The following is a 14,289-nucleotide window of genomic DNA, read 5'->3' on the forward strand; positions in this document are numbered from 1 at the left end:
CTTTTTCATCTTTCCCCCCTTTCCCCCTTCCCCCCCCTTTTTTTCTCTTTTTTCCTCCCCCCACCCCACCCCTTCTTCCTCTCTTCTTTCCCCTCTTTCTTTCTCTTTCCCCGCCTCTTTTTTTTTTAATATAAGTCCTCTAGACCAGTTTGAGACTGGTCCCATAGTGCACTTTAAATTAAATTAGAAGATATTTTCTCAATCTAGGAAACGGATTAACATGCTCCAAGACTTCTTCATAATGTGAGCCAAATACAAAAAGTTGGGATGACCAGGAGATTACTTACAAAAGCACACTCTTGGTCCAAAAACAGACCAGCCCAGGACAACATTATACAAGAAATGCTTGGAAAAAAACTGGTTTTGCAGTATAAATCATCACGACATACATAAGAATTCGTATTTCATCACTTTATAATTTTCCAAGAAGATAAATGTGATTCAGAGATCCTTTTTTATTTCTCTTAATAAGATGCACAAATTCAGAATGAGAAACATACTTTTTTCAGGAGTGGTATTAGACACTAAATTAAAAATCATTTTCACACATCAATACTGTTGCTGAAAAGTTCTACACTTCTCTTTCTTATATCTGTTTAACCACCACAGAAGCAACAGGCGCTGAAATGATACAGAAAAAATATAATTTCTGGTCAAGAGTTTAAAACTGACCTGCAAGAAAATCAAGCTAAGTTGCTGGAGCCTTAAAACATGATGAAAGGAACTGGTGCTAGGCAACTTTAAGCATAGTGCCTTATTAAATATTAAGCAACTATTGGGTAGAGAATTCTTCCAATGAATGAAATGTAACATTTACCTAGCTAAATAAAGACACTTGTCTGTAAAATAGGTTTTGTTAAACACATTGCAAAATAGCTGTCAAGAAACCAAAGCACGTCTCAAATTTGGTCATGCTGAATTTATTTCTGAAGTAGTTATCAGACTGCTCACCTGCAGGGAGGGTTCTTTCACAGCATCTGATTGCTTGTTGACCTTCCAAGCCTTTTCTGTGTTATCTGACTGTGACACATTTGACTCAACCCATTCAACTGAAGAATCCTAAAAATAGAGTTTAATGTAAAGAATATTAACAACATCTTAACATATTATATGTTGATAAAGTGCAGTACTTACCAAGTATATTGATAATCAAAATGGACCCTGATTAGCACTAATATAATAGTTTTTATTATTTTAAAATACTGATAATAAAAATAGACTATTGATATTCCCATAAGAGATTGTTCCTTCATAATCAAAACATTCCACCATACTTCATGAGCACATCACAGTATAACATTATTTCATACTGGAGATTTATTACACTGCTGAAGTTAAAACGGTCAGAATAAAAACAAAACCAAAACAACAAAAAAATGGCGTTTATGACATTACTAAAAATTTTAGAAAAATTGATATCAATTACTACGTATGTTTTAAATTTTAAAAAGTAAAATCAGTAACAGTACAATATAAAGCACTATACAGGCAGGCTATCTCCTATTTTCATATCCAACTTCCTACACTTCCAAACAGTATACGGAGATTTTACACTTGAAGCAAATATGACTTCACTGAACACAGTTTCTTTGCTATTGACGTGAACCTGTCATGGGAATAACAGATTTTGGATTGAAGGTATCAGCCAGGATCGTGTTGTATCCTAGGAATCACTGTTGTATTCTGAAGGGTTTTGATGACTCCCATGGGACATGTGGGACATTTATGCCTTAGGTTACTTCCCACACTGAAAAGCATAGTTCACTTCTGATATCAGTCCCTGGAAAATAAATCTCACCATACTGCATGTTCCTTCACTCAATAAAAGAGACTCTCTGAAAAGACAAAAAAAAAAAAAAAAATCACAGCGCTACCTGACTTGCAACAAAATGCTAGGAGGATGTTTTACACATGGCCAGAAAGCAGCACCCAGATTTCTCATGCAGTCTCTGCACTGTTTTGCCTCAATGTCAAGGCATTTATTTACAGATTGAAATGCACAAGTTTGAGCCTTCCTTCAGACCCCCATACAACTACCAAGTTGTTGGGAGTTTCCATGGTTGAACATTCATGGAAATAGGCAGCAGTAACTCATGCCTGAAATCAAAATCAAGTCTTTGCAATTTTAGACACATTATTCTATGTTATACCACGGACTACAAGGAACCTATAAATTTTTCCACCCTATGCTAGAAGGAGGATTTTTTCAATTTCTCTCTGCTGACAAACTATAAATCCCTTAGTTCCTAATGAATGAATTCAGTATTTTAAAAGTCACAAGCACTCATATCTTTTAAATTGCATCTTTTAAACTGATGCTTTAAAAGCACCTTTTAAATTGATTAAGTACTCTGTATATTAAAAAGATAAACTTTAGCACCTTTACCACAATTTTTTCAAACAGAAAATGGTAAGAATGAGTCTTAAATTTTACTAACCATGTGTACCCACAGAGCCTAGTGGTGCAGGTTTTAAAAATGTCACTTGAAGCATTTTAAAGCTTCTTACTTACTGAAGAACTGTCAAGTAAGTCATCCTTCTTTTCAGATTTTTGTTTCTTATTTTTCTTCTTTTCTTTCTTAGCTTTTTTTGAATGCTTATCCTTTTTCTTCTTTTTCTGCACAGAATGTTCCTACAAGTAAATGTTTGTAAATGAGATCCATTAAACCACTTACATACAAGAAAAACAATCATAACCTACTTACCAAGCCACACTGAAAAAGGTAAAACACACACAGATGGACAGAGCTACATTTTACTTCTACTACCCCTCCTCTCTTCTGTTGGGATGGGAGCAGGAAGGGCATGCCTCGCATCCATAATCAACTTTTCTTCCCTCTCTCAGTATCCTTTTCACTTGAACTAAAGCACTAGAACTATACATAGAATGTCTCCTATGTATAGAAGGGTCAAATCTACTTCCTCGTGAATCACTGCATCATCAATACACATCTGTCCTTTGCTGAAATATCTGCACAGATTTCTACACTAAAAGGATGCAATATTCAGAGGTTGCATTAAGGCTTCTCCTGTGAATGACCACAAACAGGACTGCTACGAAGTCTTGGATCCTCCAGATTGCTTCCTGTGGGACTTGCTTGCTCTTTTGCATTTGGTAGAACGTAAAGCTGGCACTGGCATTTCAAAAAAGCTAATAGTGAAGCATAAATTCAGAAATCAAAAGGTTTTTAAATATCATAAATCAATAAAGCTCTCAAAGCCTTCTGCTCATGCAAACATGCTGAAAAGCTAACAACACAATTCGGTGATTTACAGTTCTGTCACCTTTTCCAGTTGTTCCACACGTTCATTCACATCAGCAAGCATCCATGTATCTTCACCTCGTAGATGCTTTAACAGCTTGTGCCTCTGCTCCTTTTCATAACTAATTTTGGCCTAAGACAAACAAAGAAGAAAAATAACCAAGCAGAATTCAGAAGAATTTACTTACAGACGCACCTCTAAGTCACATTGACACAACCATACACAATGTTGAGAACTGTTCTTGAGAATTTTCCCTTTTAGAGAACTGCAATAAAAATTCCTACAGATTACATGTCAAAGGTGAAATTCAGCTAACACACACTATGCACCCTCCTTCCTCAAGCTACAGCTTTGCAGCTCCTCTAGCATTGATTTCATCCTATCATCCTAAACAAGTGACACAAAGACATTCAACTTCCATTCTTCATTGAGAAGTTTGTTCTTAGAACTGCATATGATATGATGATGCATATGATATGATATGCATATGATATGATATGACAGACGTCTGATTTTCTATTTCAAAATATTCACTGGGCAATTACTCCCCTACAAAGCACAACTCACTATCTGTTAACCTGAGAAGTTAGCAAATCTATCTTTGTGTACATTCAGCTTTGAAAATAACCTCAGCCAGGTGCAAAACCTGGAACTGCAGAAGTCCATGCTCTCAAGGAGTATACAAGTATGTAAAGATTAGCATTTTGGCCTGCAAAATGTTCTTCCCTTTCTGATTATGGAGATGAAACTAGAAAAAATAATAATCACTGAAGACAGTTTCAGTTCCTGAGGAGGACTTTTACAAACTACATCAATAAAATAACATTTTCAGCTTCTGCAGTTCTCTCTATTACTTTCAACAGAAAGTTGATTTTCACAAATAAGTTTACTTAAATATAACTTGCCACTAAACAACCCTTTATCCCAAAGTGCAATATATCAAAACACCTGATTAAACAGAGGGAAGTTATTTTGTATTATTACCACCCTAATTTTGTATGAGATAAGTCTTGAGAGTTTGAGCTTGCTCTTGGTTTTTTGTTTGTGGGTTAATTTTTTAAACAACCAAAGTCAAGGCAAAAACTAAAGGTGGAATTTGGTTTTCATCCTGAAACACTGAGTTTTAGCAGGAAGTGTTTTCAAACATAAACCAAGAGATTGCATGCAAGTTTAAGAGAGACCAATACTTGAAAAAAAAAAAATAATAATCTCAGCACATTAGACAACCAGTTGAAGTCTCTCCCCCTGGTCAGCTATTAGTTCTCTGTAACAAACCCCAGACACAAGCCTGTGCACTACACAAGACAGTAATCTCCCTACCATGAACTAGTTTCTCTTTTTTGATGCAGCCAAGAAGGAAATCTGCAGCTTTTGTACTGATAGAAAACAAGGCTTGCAGAAGGATGACCAGTATACCGTAAGGGTTCAATGAACAGAAATACTTGCTGAAAATATGATTAAAAGTTAAAAAAAAAAAAACAAAACAAGGTACAACCACTGTTGTATTTTTTAACATTTCATTAGCAACACTGGAACAAAAAAAAAAAAAAAAAAAAAAAAAAAAAAAACAAATCAAAATACTACACATCTGTGCCCAAACAAAACTATCTTATAAACCTTCATCATCCTCTTTCTTAGAAGCCCCAAGTGATACTTTATAATAAACTTAAATGCAAGCAAAGCAAGGCCACTACCCAGACTTCTTAATTTTAAAATAAGGAGCTTTGCAAAACCAAGAAAGTTTAAATCACCTCAAACCAAGAGGTCAAGGCTGAGACTTCCAGCTCTAGAATGACACCCACAGTCTACAAGGGTGAATGCTACATCTTATTAAAATTCAAAAGAGAGGAATAAAGAAAGAATTAGTTAAGAGCACATCGAGTCATTTTTTCCAATATCAAAACAGTTTTCCAGTTTATAAATAAACAAAACAACAAGCAGGACTATAATTCAGTAAGAGTGAAATAGCTGTTAAGCATAACATCGGGACATCAAAACCACCCAGGACTCCAAAAAATGCAGGTATGTTTCCTGCTGCCTCTCTGAGACCTCACTGGATAATCCTGGCCACCCTGAGACATCTATCCATCTGGGAAAACACCCTTGAAAGTTAATGTGGAAATCACTGACTGATCATTTCTGTTCTAGTCCATACAGACAACAGCCCTTCTGTCTTAAAAATGTATTCATTTGACTAAAATAAAGTAACTAAGCATACCACATTCATGGACAAGTGAAGGGTAATTAATAACCTCAGCTATGCAACTCACAAACTGTCTACAAGCCACACATACTCAAAACTTAAGCTTGTAACTGAACAGATTTGAAACAGTGAAGATAAAGGGAACTTGAATATAGTTCTAGATGTGAAAAACACAACAAAACCAGACTCTAAACTTGTTTGCTCCACAAGTAAACACGAAACATGTTGCCAAGGTTTAAACTGGGAAAAGGAATAGGCTTTCTGCATACTCCATTTCACTTTTGGTTGAGAAAGACCTGCAGCTAGAGTCAACAGTTCCCTTCCACCTCTTTAGCAGCTCTTGGGCATATAAATCTATAAACACCTCAAATAAAGGTCAATCAAGATCAGCTTGTCAACACATCTCCATTTAATATGGTCTCTGCCTGTCTAGGAAGATTCAGCCTGTTACCCTTCTCTATAACAACAGATATATTTTAAATAAAATTTCCTTCATGTTACCAAAGTTACAAATATACTTTGCATAGAATGAAGTTAACGTTACAAATAAGGTACTAAAGGAGCTCTTATACTTTTTATTAGATCTAAGAATAAACAGAAAAAAATACAGGCAAGTATTTAGCTAATTGAGATACATGATGCTAATACAAGAAGTGGATCATGATTTTGGCTAAAAGTATACAAATACATATTCAGAACACAGAATGACTAGAAATCGGCTAACTAGACTGTTGTCTCCTGAATGCTAAATGAAACAGGATTGGGCAAGATGAATGTGTAGTGGCAACATGACCAGACTTAAAAAGACACACAGAAAAGTACCAGGTGAAAGGTTTTTTCTTCTTAGATAAAGATACAAAATATAGAAGATTCTCAACAATATCTGTATGTAAAATAAAAGCAAGAAAGCTGCCTAGAAATCTAAAAAGATAAAAGAAGTTGCATTTTCACCTAAATTATCATTTTAACATGAGATTAGAAAGTCAGCAGCAATACCCTCTCCTCCTTTCTATCTCTAAAAATTATTTAGCTCCCTCTACCAGCTAGTAGCAATGTTCATTTTTATTGTTGGCAAAGCCTTTCCCCTCACACAATTATTTCAAGTTGGGGGGAGGAGGAAAATCTGTCTACACTATTTTATTAGCTTCAAACCTTACCTTTGTAGTCTACTTATGTTTTATAATGATGCTGGGCTTACTAGCATCTTATAAAATGTAGAAAAGGAAGAAAAACTAGTTATTTCCCCTATCAGACTTACCGTTCTATGCTGTGAAAGCCAATTCTAAGTGTCACATCTCTCAGCCCACAGAAGTTCAAGCATTTAATTCACATTAAGGTTCATTAATACTTTATGATACCACAAAAATATCCCACAATTTAACCTTTCCCCTTTACAAATGAGTACTTAACATTAGGTACCTTTTAGGTCACCACTGCAATATTTTTAAGTTTTTTCTCCATAAAGATACAAAGCTACATTTCTGAAATACCTCTATTTCGAAGTAATGCATTAAGTATGCAAATAACAGTGTATGCTACACACAAACAGGGAGAATCATTACAAGCAACAAACTGTCAAGAAGTGCAAGCATTATGCTACATTACATACTTCTGCAACATCCTAATAAAGTTGCACGTAGTCTCCTTTGCAACAACCACAAGGTGAAGTACAGTGCTGGCAAAGCACTCAAAAAATCTGCTGGTAAAGTGCTATAAAAACAATAATTACTCTACAGCACTATGTTATCAACGTTTGTCAAGGAGAACGGAGACAAACTTTATTGTCTTTACAACAAGCAGACCAAAGGGTCTTGGATTTTACAGCCCCATCTGAATGAGAAAGGAAATCAAGGTCAGGGAAAGTGCTCTCTGGTTTTCATTAGGTAGGTCATTAAGGCAAGCCTGCATGGTTGCTGACAACAGTATCTGCAAAATAAAGAGTAAAACTTGCTCCAAACAGCCTGTAATATGCTGCAGACACACAAACACCAAAAGCTATAAAAATTACACCATGCCACCCCAGGAAGAAGCAGAAAAGATGAAAGTCACTGCCAATAGTCAAGGTCTAGGTCACACAGTAAGTGGAGATTGTTACATGATAATGTCCCAAAGGTGTCCATAGGGGATGAAAGGACGTCACCTAGGGAGAGAGGCTAAAACAATTCTTTCCCAACTCACAGAAACCCTGACCAACACTCTTTCCTGACCCCACCTCTATTTTACCATTTCAGCTCTCACCAAGTCCAGAGAAAATTTTCCATACCACTAGAGACGATGCAATTTCCAATCTTTAACTGTGGTCAACCTCTAGTTATTTAGATGATCATCACTACCATTCAATAGCCAATTTCTCCATCCAAAAGAAGAAAAAACCCACTTTTTCTCCAACAAGCTATCAGATGAAACTTTACAGAACAACACCAGTTCAACACAGTGTGACAAAAACATGCAACACAGAGCAACTGCTAAGCACTAAAGGGCAGGGCTCCACTCCCCTGCCTCTCTTCTCCGCACTCCTCCTCGCATGTTCCACCACCTTCCCTGCACAGGCCTGTCCCTGCACTCCAGCCTCAGAGGAAGCCACTTCAAGGACCACCCTGACACAGAATGAAACCCACCAACAGCAGGGTGCAGCTTCCTGCAGATCAAGGTTCCAATCTGTCCTTCTGGCAAAGCCATGAAAGCTACCAGTTTATGCACATGGAACAAGGGAAAAAAACGTGCACTTTGGGGAGGACAAAGTGTGGAAAACACTCCTTTCGGAAACAGCTTTCTGCTAGACAAGATCAAAAGATCTAACACCTAGTCCAGGCCTTGAGACATCAACATAAGGCACCCAAAACCTAAACTATGAGCTTTTCTTTCTATTTTCAGGAAAACCTTGCATCCTGTCATACAAACCATTCCACTCATTTACCAGTTCCGATATTCAGCTATCACAAAAGGTTACTGTGGCCTGTATTACCCTGCCAGCTTGCATCACCCCAAAGCTCAGGGCTGGAGAGCCCTGGTTATACAAGTGCTTACCTTGAGGAAACCTGAACACACCCTTCCTTGCTGTTCTGATGCTCTTATACCAATTCTCTATCTGAATAACATGTTTATTTTCATGAGTGCTTAGACTATTTTTCTACCCTCAATATTCCAATTATTGTTACAACTACAAAGCTTTCCCAAGGACAGCAGTAGAAGCACAAGAAGGGGCTTAGCTTCCACCCCAACTTGCCAAATCACAACGGAGTCAGAGTGCTGCCTGCACCTCCAGATACAGTCGCACCAGCAGGAAATGTCACTGCTCTTTGTCATTTTCACCTGCCAAAAGGCATATAAGACAGGTCACTGAAATGACCATCACTTAAATAATTTAAGCTCATTGTGATCAATAATCATGACAGAACAGTCAGACATGATTTAAAGAGCAGACTGTAGGAGGTGTCAACCTTCAGTCAGAAACATCTGGGAGGCAGTAACTGTTTCTGCTGGTGCAGCTGCAGACACAACAGATAAACAGCTGCACTACAGTAACTACTACTGCTAGGAGACTGTGGGCAGATACTTCATGTTAATGTAGGACCTCTCTAATCCTGTGGCAGAGCTACCTCTAAAGGAAGGACTTGGAGAATATAACAATGAAGACATCTGTCTTCATCACTTGCCTTCTGAAATGACCTGTCCGTTAAATAAAAGATATCGATGCAAAAACGCATATAGAGGTGCTTTGTCAAAAGTCTTGAAAACCTTTTGTGAAAAGGCAGTATTCATTTCTTAATGCTGTTACTCTCCTAATATCACTCGAAGATTTAAGTGAGTATAGCAATACTGACATGCTTATTTCCTTCAGCACAGACAGTCAGGGATATAACACTTCATAAAGGCTTTAAAAGGGAAAGAGCAAAAAGGAGGTGCTTCATATTACAGCACAGAAGCAACTTCCAACAAATAACAACTCTATAACCCCTAACAGTTCTACATTTTGTTATTAATTTCTGTCTAAGGAGAAATTTATGTAATTTTCCACTGAAAATTGAAGTGTAAAATATTGCCAAAGCATTCCATCACCTCAGCAAATACTAATCACTGCAAAAACCCAATGGTTAGGCTTTAATGAGGAAAGACCTGATCATACTTTACCAGGAAAACCTGCTGATTTCACAGCTTGTTTAGAGCTCAAATACAGTGAACTCAGTGACATTGTTACACATTGGGGTTTTTTAAGTTTTAGGTTGTATTTTCAAAGAAAATAAATTCAAAAATGTAAAACAAATGTAGAGGTCTATGTCAAAAGCATCAAACAAGATGTTTCCAAAAATAATGGCTTGTACATCTCAATTTTTTTCAGAAACCCAACTAAGTAAAACTAAACACACAATTTTTTGTGTCATGAACCTGTTTCAAGGTATCATTTTATTTACATTGTTTCAAGAATATCTTACTTGTTTGATATATTATTATTACAGACTTAACTTTTTTTTAAATCAATATGTACTGCTATAAGAGAAACTTGTAATCTATCACTAATCCTTAACAACTATAAGACAGGATTTTCCGCAGAAGCAATGGTCAAATCACATCACCCTCAGAGACCAAAGAGTGAAAGAACTCAAAGTATGTGAAAAATATCAAGTAACAGAAAAGCAACCCTGAAGTACAGAAATACCATGTCATAGGACAGATGCAAGAATAATTCAAAATTGAATCATTGCTAGTTTTTACAAAAAAAAAAAAAAGCAGCATTCATGTGTAGGAAAATTATACACCCCTGCACTTACCAAAACACCCATCAGATTATTTTCTCATTCTAAACTTGCAAAGTAAAACAGTAGTGTCATGAACTATCACACTCATCAAAACAAGACACTATTTCTGGAACTTAATAACAATTTGCACATCAACACTTAATTATTTGATTACTGATCGTTATCATAAACAGTACCAGCTGCCGGGTTTTACCAATGCAGCTGGGAGGACAGACTACACAAATGAAAGAATACATGTTCAAAATTTAAAAGAGAAATCTCAATCAACAAGCTGGGTGGTATTTTCATTCTACAAAAGAAGTGTAAGTTCATAACCGGCAAAACACATGAAACAGTAAATAAATTAACAAGAAGCAATGTCTTCCTTTCAGCTTCTTTTAAAAGTTGCTAAAGAAATCTAAACATATTGTAGATTCTGAAATAGTTATAATCTCTTGATTATTGTGGACATGGAATCTGCAACAGTGAGCTAATCCCAGATTCTTCTACTGAGCTGAGTGATTTGGGGAGAATTACTTCTGAAGAGATAGGTTCTCTCAGACTCTTCACTGTCCTGACTATCAAGACAGTTCAAGAGCTCCCTTTTATCTTAGCCCCAACTACATACTCTATAGAACAGAAGACAGACTAATTTCCGCTATTTTATAACTAAAAGCTCCTTAAGGTGAGTTGCTTGAACATCTCATCTTTCCAGGAATAGAAGTGCTGAAGTAGAGTCATTTCTGCAGACTTTTTGGATTATCAGAAGCAAAGACCTACGCAGCTTCCCAAGTGTCTTTCCCAAAGCAAAAAGCAGGAGCTTCCAAGACTGCAATCACCAAATAGCTATCTTGATTAAGTTAGCCACAAGTGAAAAGCCCCTGTGCAAGTGTCCTTTTTTTTGCCTTTGCAAGCAAGACAGTCAAAATGCACTAAGATAAAGACTTGCAGTAGTTTTCTTCCAGTTCTCTTCCACCACTATAGCAGCATGCAGTCTAACCATAATCAAAGTAACCTAAGTAAAGCAGAGAAAATCAATACACCTAAGCCATTAATCTGTTCTCACTTATTGATATAATCAATAACACACATATTTTAATGAACAGATACATCTTTAGGAGTTCATAAATGTCAGAAATACTTCATTTTCTTCAAATGAGGACTGGTTTTGCTTCCCCAGTAAGAAGTAGGGTAGCAAAAAAACCCTACCAAATAATTTGCCATTTGCAACTTCTTTTCCTGCATAAAATTTCAGGCAGAGTACCCCCAAGGAGAGGTTAGTTTTTTTCATTTGTCTGTCCTCTGCCGCCTTCTTTTCCTGGACAGAGGAAAAGAAAGATTTTCATGCCTGCTCATGACAAAACCTGTTTTTAACTAATTCAAATAGTTCATTAAGAAAAGTTCAAAACATAAAAAACAAAAAAGGAGATCAAACTTAGCTAAGCACTGACTGTTGCTATATGTGGGATACCTAATCAGGACAACATCAATTACTTAAGCTAAATATAGAAGATTTATCCACTTTATCAAATGCTGGTTTAAATGGTACAACATCACCATGTCTGAAGTACTACTACATATTACATATATATCTATATATGTAATATAGATATATAGATCTTTAACTATATCCTATATAATATATACACATATTCACCTCCAGGCTTTGCAAGTTGCAGTGTGTCTCAACTTCAAAGAAGACAGAACTGTTATTCTGTCAGCAAAAAAGTGGCAACAAGTTCCACTTTTGAAAAGCAGACAGCAGAGCAGAGTACTGACATGGCAACTACGACATCCTCATCCTCCTGCTTCCATGTCACAGAATGCTGAGTTGATTTTGCACAGAAATAAGAGTAGCTACAAGAGGTCTTAAAAATGTTGCCATTTTACATGGGGGTCCTGGTGGACAACAAGCACTGCAGCAACAAAGGCAAATCGGATCCTGGGCTGCATCCACAGGGGCATTACTATCAGAGATAGAGACATGACCATTCCACTCTACTCAGCGTGTGTCGGGCCATGGCTGCAGTACCACGTCCTGTTCTGTTCCCCACAATTCAAGAAAGGTGCAGACAGATTGAAGAGGGTCCAAAGGAGAGCCACAAAGATGTACAAGGGCCTGGAGAACCTGCCCTGTGAGGAAAGGCTGAAGGAGTTAGGTCTTCTCTCTGAGGAAGACACATCTAAGGGGGGACCATGTCACAGTATTTCAGTATTTAAAGGGCAGCTGTAAAGAGGACAGAGGCTCTCTCTTCACAAGGAGCCACATGGAGAGGACCAGGGATAGAATCCTCATCACTGGAGATTTTCAAGATGAGATTATCTAGTGCTCTGTTCAGTCACATCTAGGCTCCCACAAAAGGTTGAACCAGGTGATCCTTCAAGGTCCTTCCAAGCAGGGCTGTTCTATGATTTTAAGAGAGCATCACTGCCCCAGATATCTTGCTGTACAAGTGGCACCAACTGAGAAGGAAAGGTAAAGTAGGATAAAGATGTCCTACGTAAATTTTGCTTCCAGTTAAGAGTATTTTCTGAACATTCACAAGGTTGAACTGAGCAAAGGACCACACTTAAACATATCATACAGCAGTTCAAATAAAGCAAAAGACATCTTAATAACAACAACAAACTTTTGCAGGATAGTATGATTCACTATGTTAAAGGAATTTCCGTTCAACTGCTTGCCAAAAAGGGGGAAGCACACAGTGCAGCAGGATCACCTCACATTTGTAAAGTCACTAAAGGGAACTTCTATTGGCTAGAAATGATTCAGCAATGTGCAAGGGAGACACCCACACAGCATATTACTTGAAATCCTTTGTCTTCCTACTTTGCCCAGAAAAAAAACATCACTACCATGTAAGCCTTAGGCTATTCAGACCATTTTTCCATTATTTTTTTCCGAAAATATCTTGCCGAGTAAGATTTGGTTGCTGCTTACTTTGGCCTTCCTTCTTACAAAAAAACATCATCACAACCTCATACTTTTTCCATACTTTATCCTCCTCTTACACTTTCCATACCGTTATCCCCTACTCCTTAAACCTCAAAACAAGTCACATCACCTAGCCAATGTGCCATTTACTATTTTATTACTCACTGTACCTACGAGTTACAAGAATCAGCAGTTTACTGCACAGGTACCAAACATAGCATATAGGGAGATTTAGAATAAGATGCATCAGGACTGGCAGTCTCCCAGTCACAGCAACTCTACTAAAGCATCTGTGAGTGGAAGCCTTCTAATTATTAGCTAAAACTACAGCAAGATATAACCAAGCAAGTAACATCCTGGCTCCACAAAAGAAGGCTGTCCCACTTCTCTTCAAGTTGTTATTACTCCACGACCAGAGCATTATAATGGAGGGATACTGACTCATTAGGAAAGACAGGCCAGGAAGACAAGAGGGATGAGTTGCCTTTTATGTCTCATTTAAGGAAACACTGAGAGCTGGGACTGTTATCCCAGTGAAGAGAAAGCCAGAGAGTGCAAGTGGTGTCATCTTATCAGTGTACACAAATATCTGAAGAGAGAGTGTAAAGCCCGACTTTGGCTCCTCCCAAAGCTGTAAGCATAGAAAAACAATAGTAAGTGAAACACCAAGTGGATCAATACCACCACAAGTGGCAAAACACATGAACTCAGGTGGCTGTCACTCAAAACTAAGTTCCCGGTTGCTTTGTGCCACTCAGGGTACCGTAGCCCAGCTCCCCTCGGGGCAGAAGGGGCTCTCCCGAAGGCGTTCCCCTCCTCCAGCTGCCGCTGACGGGCCTGTGGTGGGGAGGCCGCGGCCAGGGCCGCCCTCAGGAGCGCACCGACCCCGCGCAAGACGAGACCGCCTCAGCACCGGCCCGGGGGAAGGAGGAGCCTAAGCTGTCCCCGGGGTAAGGCCGGACCGGGCCGGACACCCCACCTGCGCCAGCAGCTCCTCCCGCTGCCGCCGCCGCTGCTCCTTACGCGCCGCCAAGCTCCCTTCGCTCTCAAACCCGGACGCCATCGCGCCCGCCGGAAACCAAAGCCGTGTAAGCAGCCCTGCCGTACGGCGAGGCCGGAACACTGTCGTAAACCTGTCTCTTATACAGGTG

At 38.2% G+C, this 14,289-nt stretch overlaps 1 protein-coding gene across 1 annotated transcript in view; it reads right to left on the bottom strand.

The window, feature by feature from the left end:
• The window catches only part of CWF19L2 (CWF19 like cell cycle control factor 2), a 79,166-nt gene extending 64,945 nt beyond the window's left edge, over window positions 1-14,221 (bottom strand). The window contains exons 1-4 of the mRNA XM_026844984.1: window positions 14,118-14,221; window positions 3,286-3,396; window positions 2,513-2,632; window positions 952-1,059 (exon numbers count right to left, since the gene is read on the bottom strand). Of these exons, the coding sequence (XP_026700785.1) occupies window positions 952-1,059; window positions 2,513-2,632; window positions 3,286-3,396; window positions 14,118-14,201 (423 nt within the window). The 5' untranslated portion in view covers window positions 14,202-14,221. The remainder of the gene's footprint in view (window positions 1-951; window positions 1,060-2,512; window positions 2,633-3,285; window positions 3,397-14,117) is intronic.
• Window positions 14,222-14,289: the final 68 nt, after the last annotated feature.

This window comes from Athene cunicularia (genome assembly GCF_003259725.1).
Source record: "Athene cunicularia isolate RWA chromosome 1 unlocalized genomic scaffold, athCun1 chr1_part1, whole genome shotgun sequence".
Taxonomy (NCBI): domain Eukaryota; kingdom Metazoa; phylum Chordata; class Aves; order Strigiformes; family Strigidae; genus Athene; species Athene cunicularia.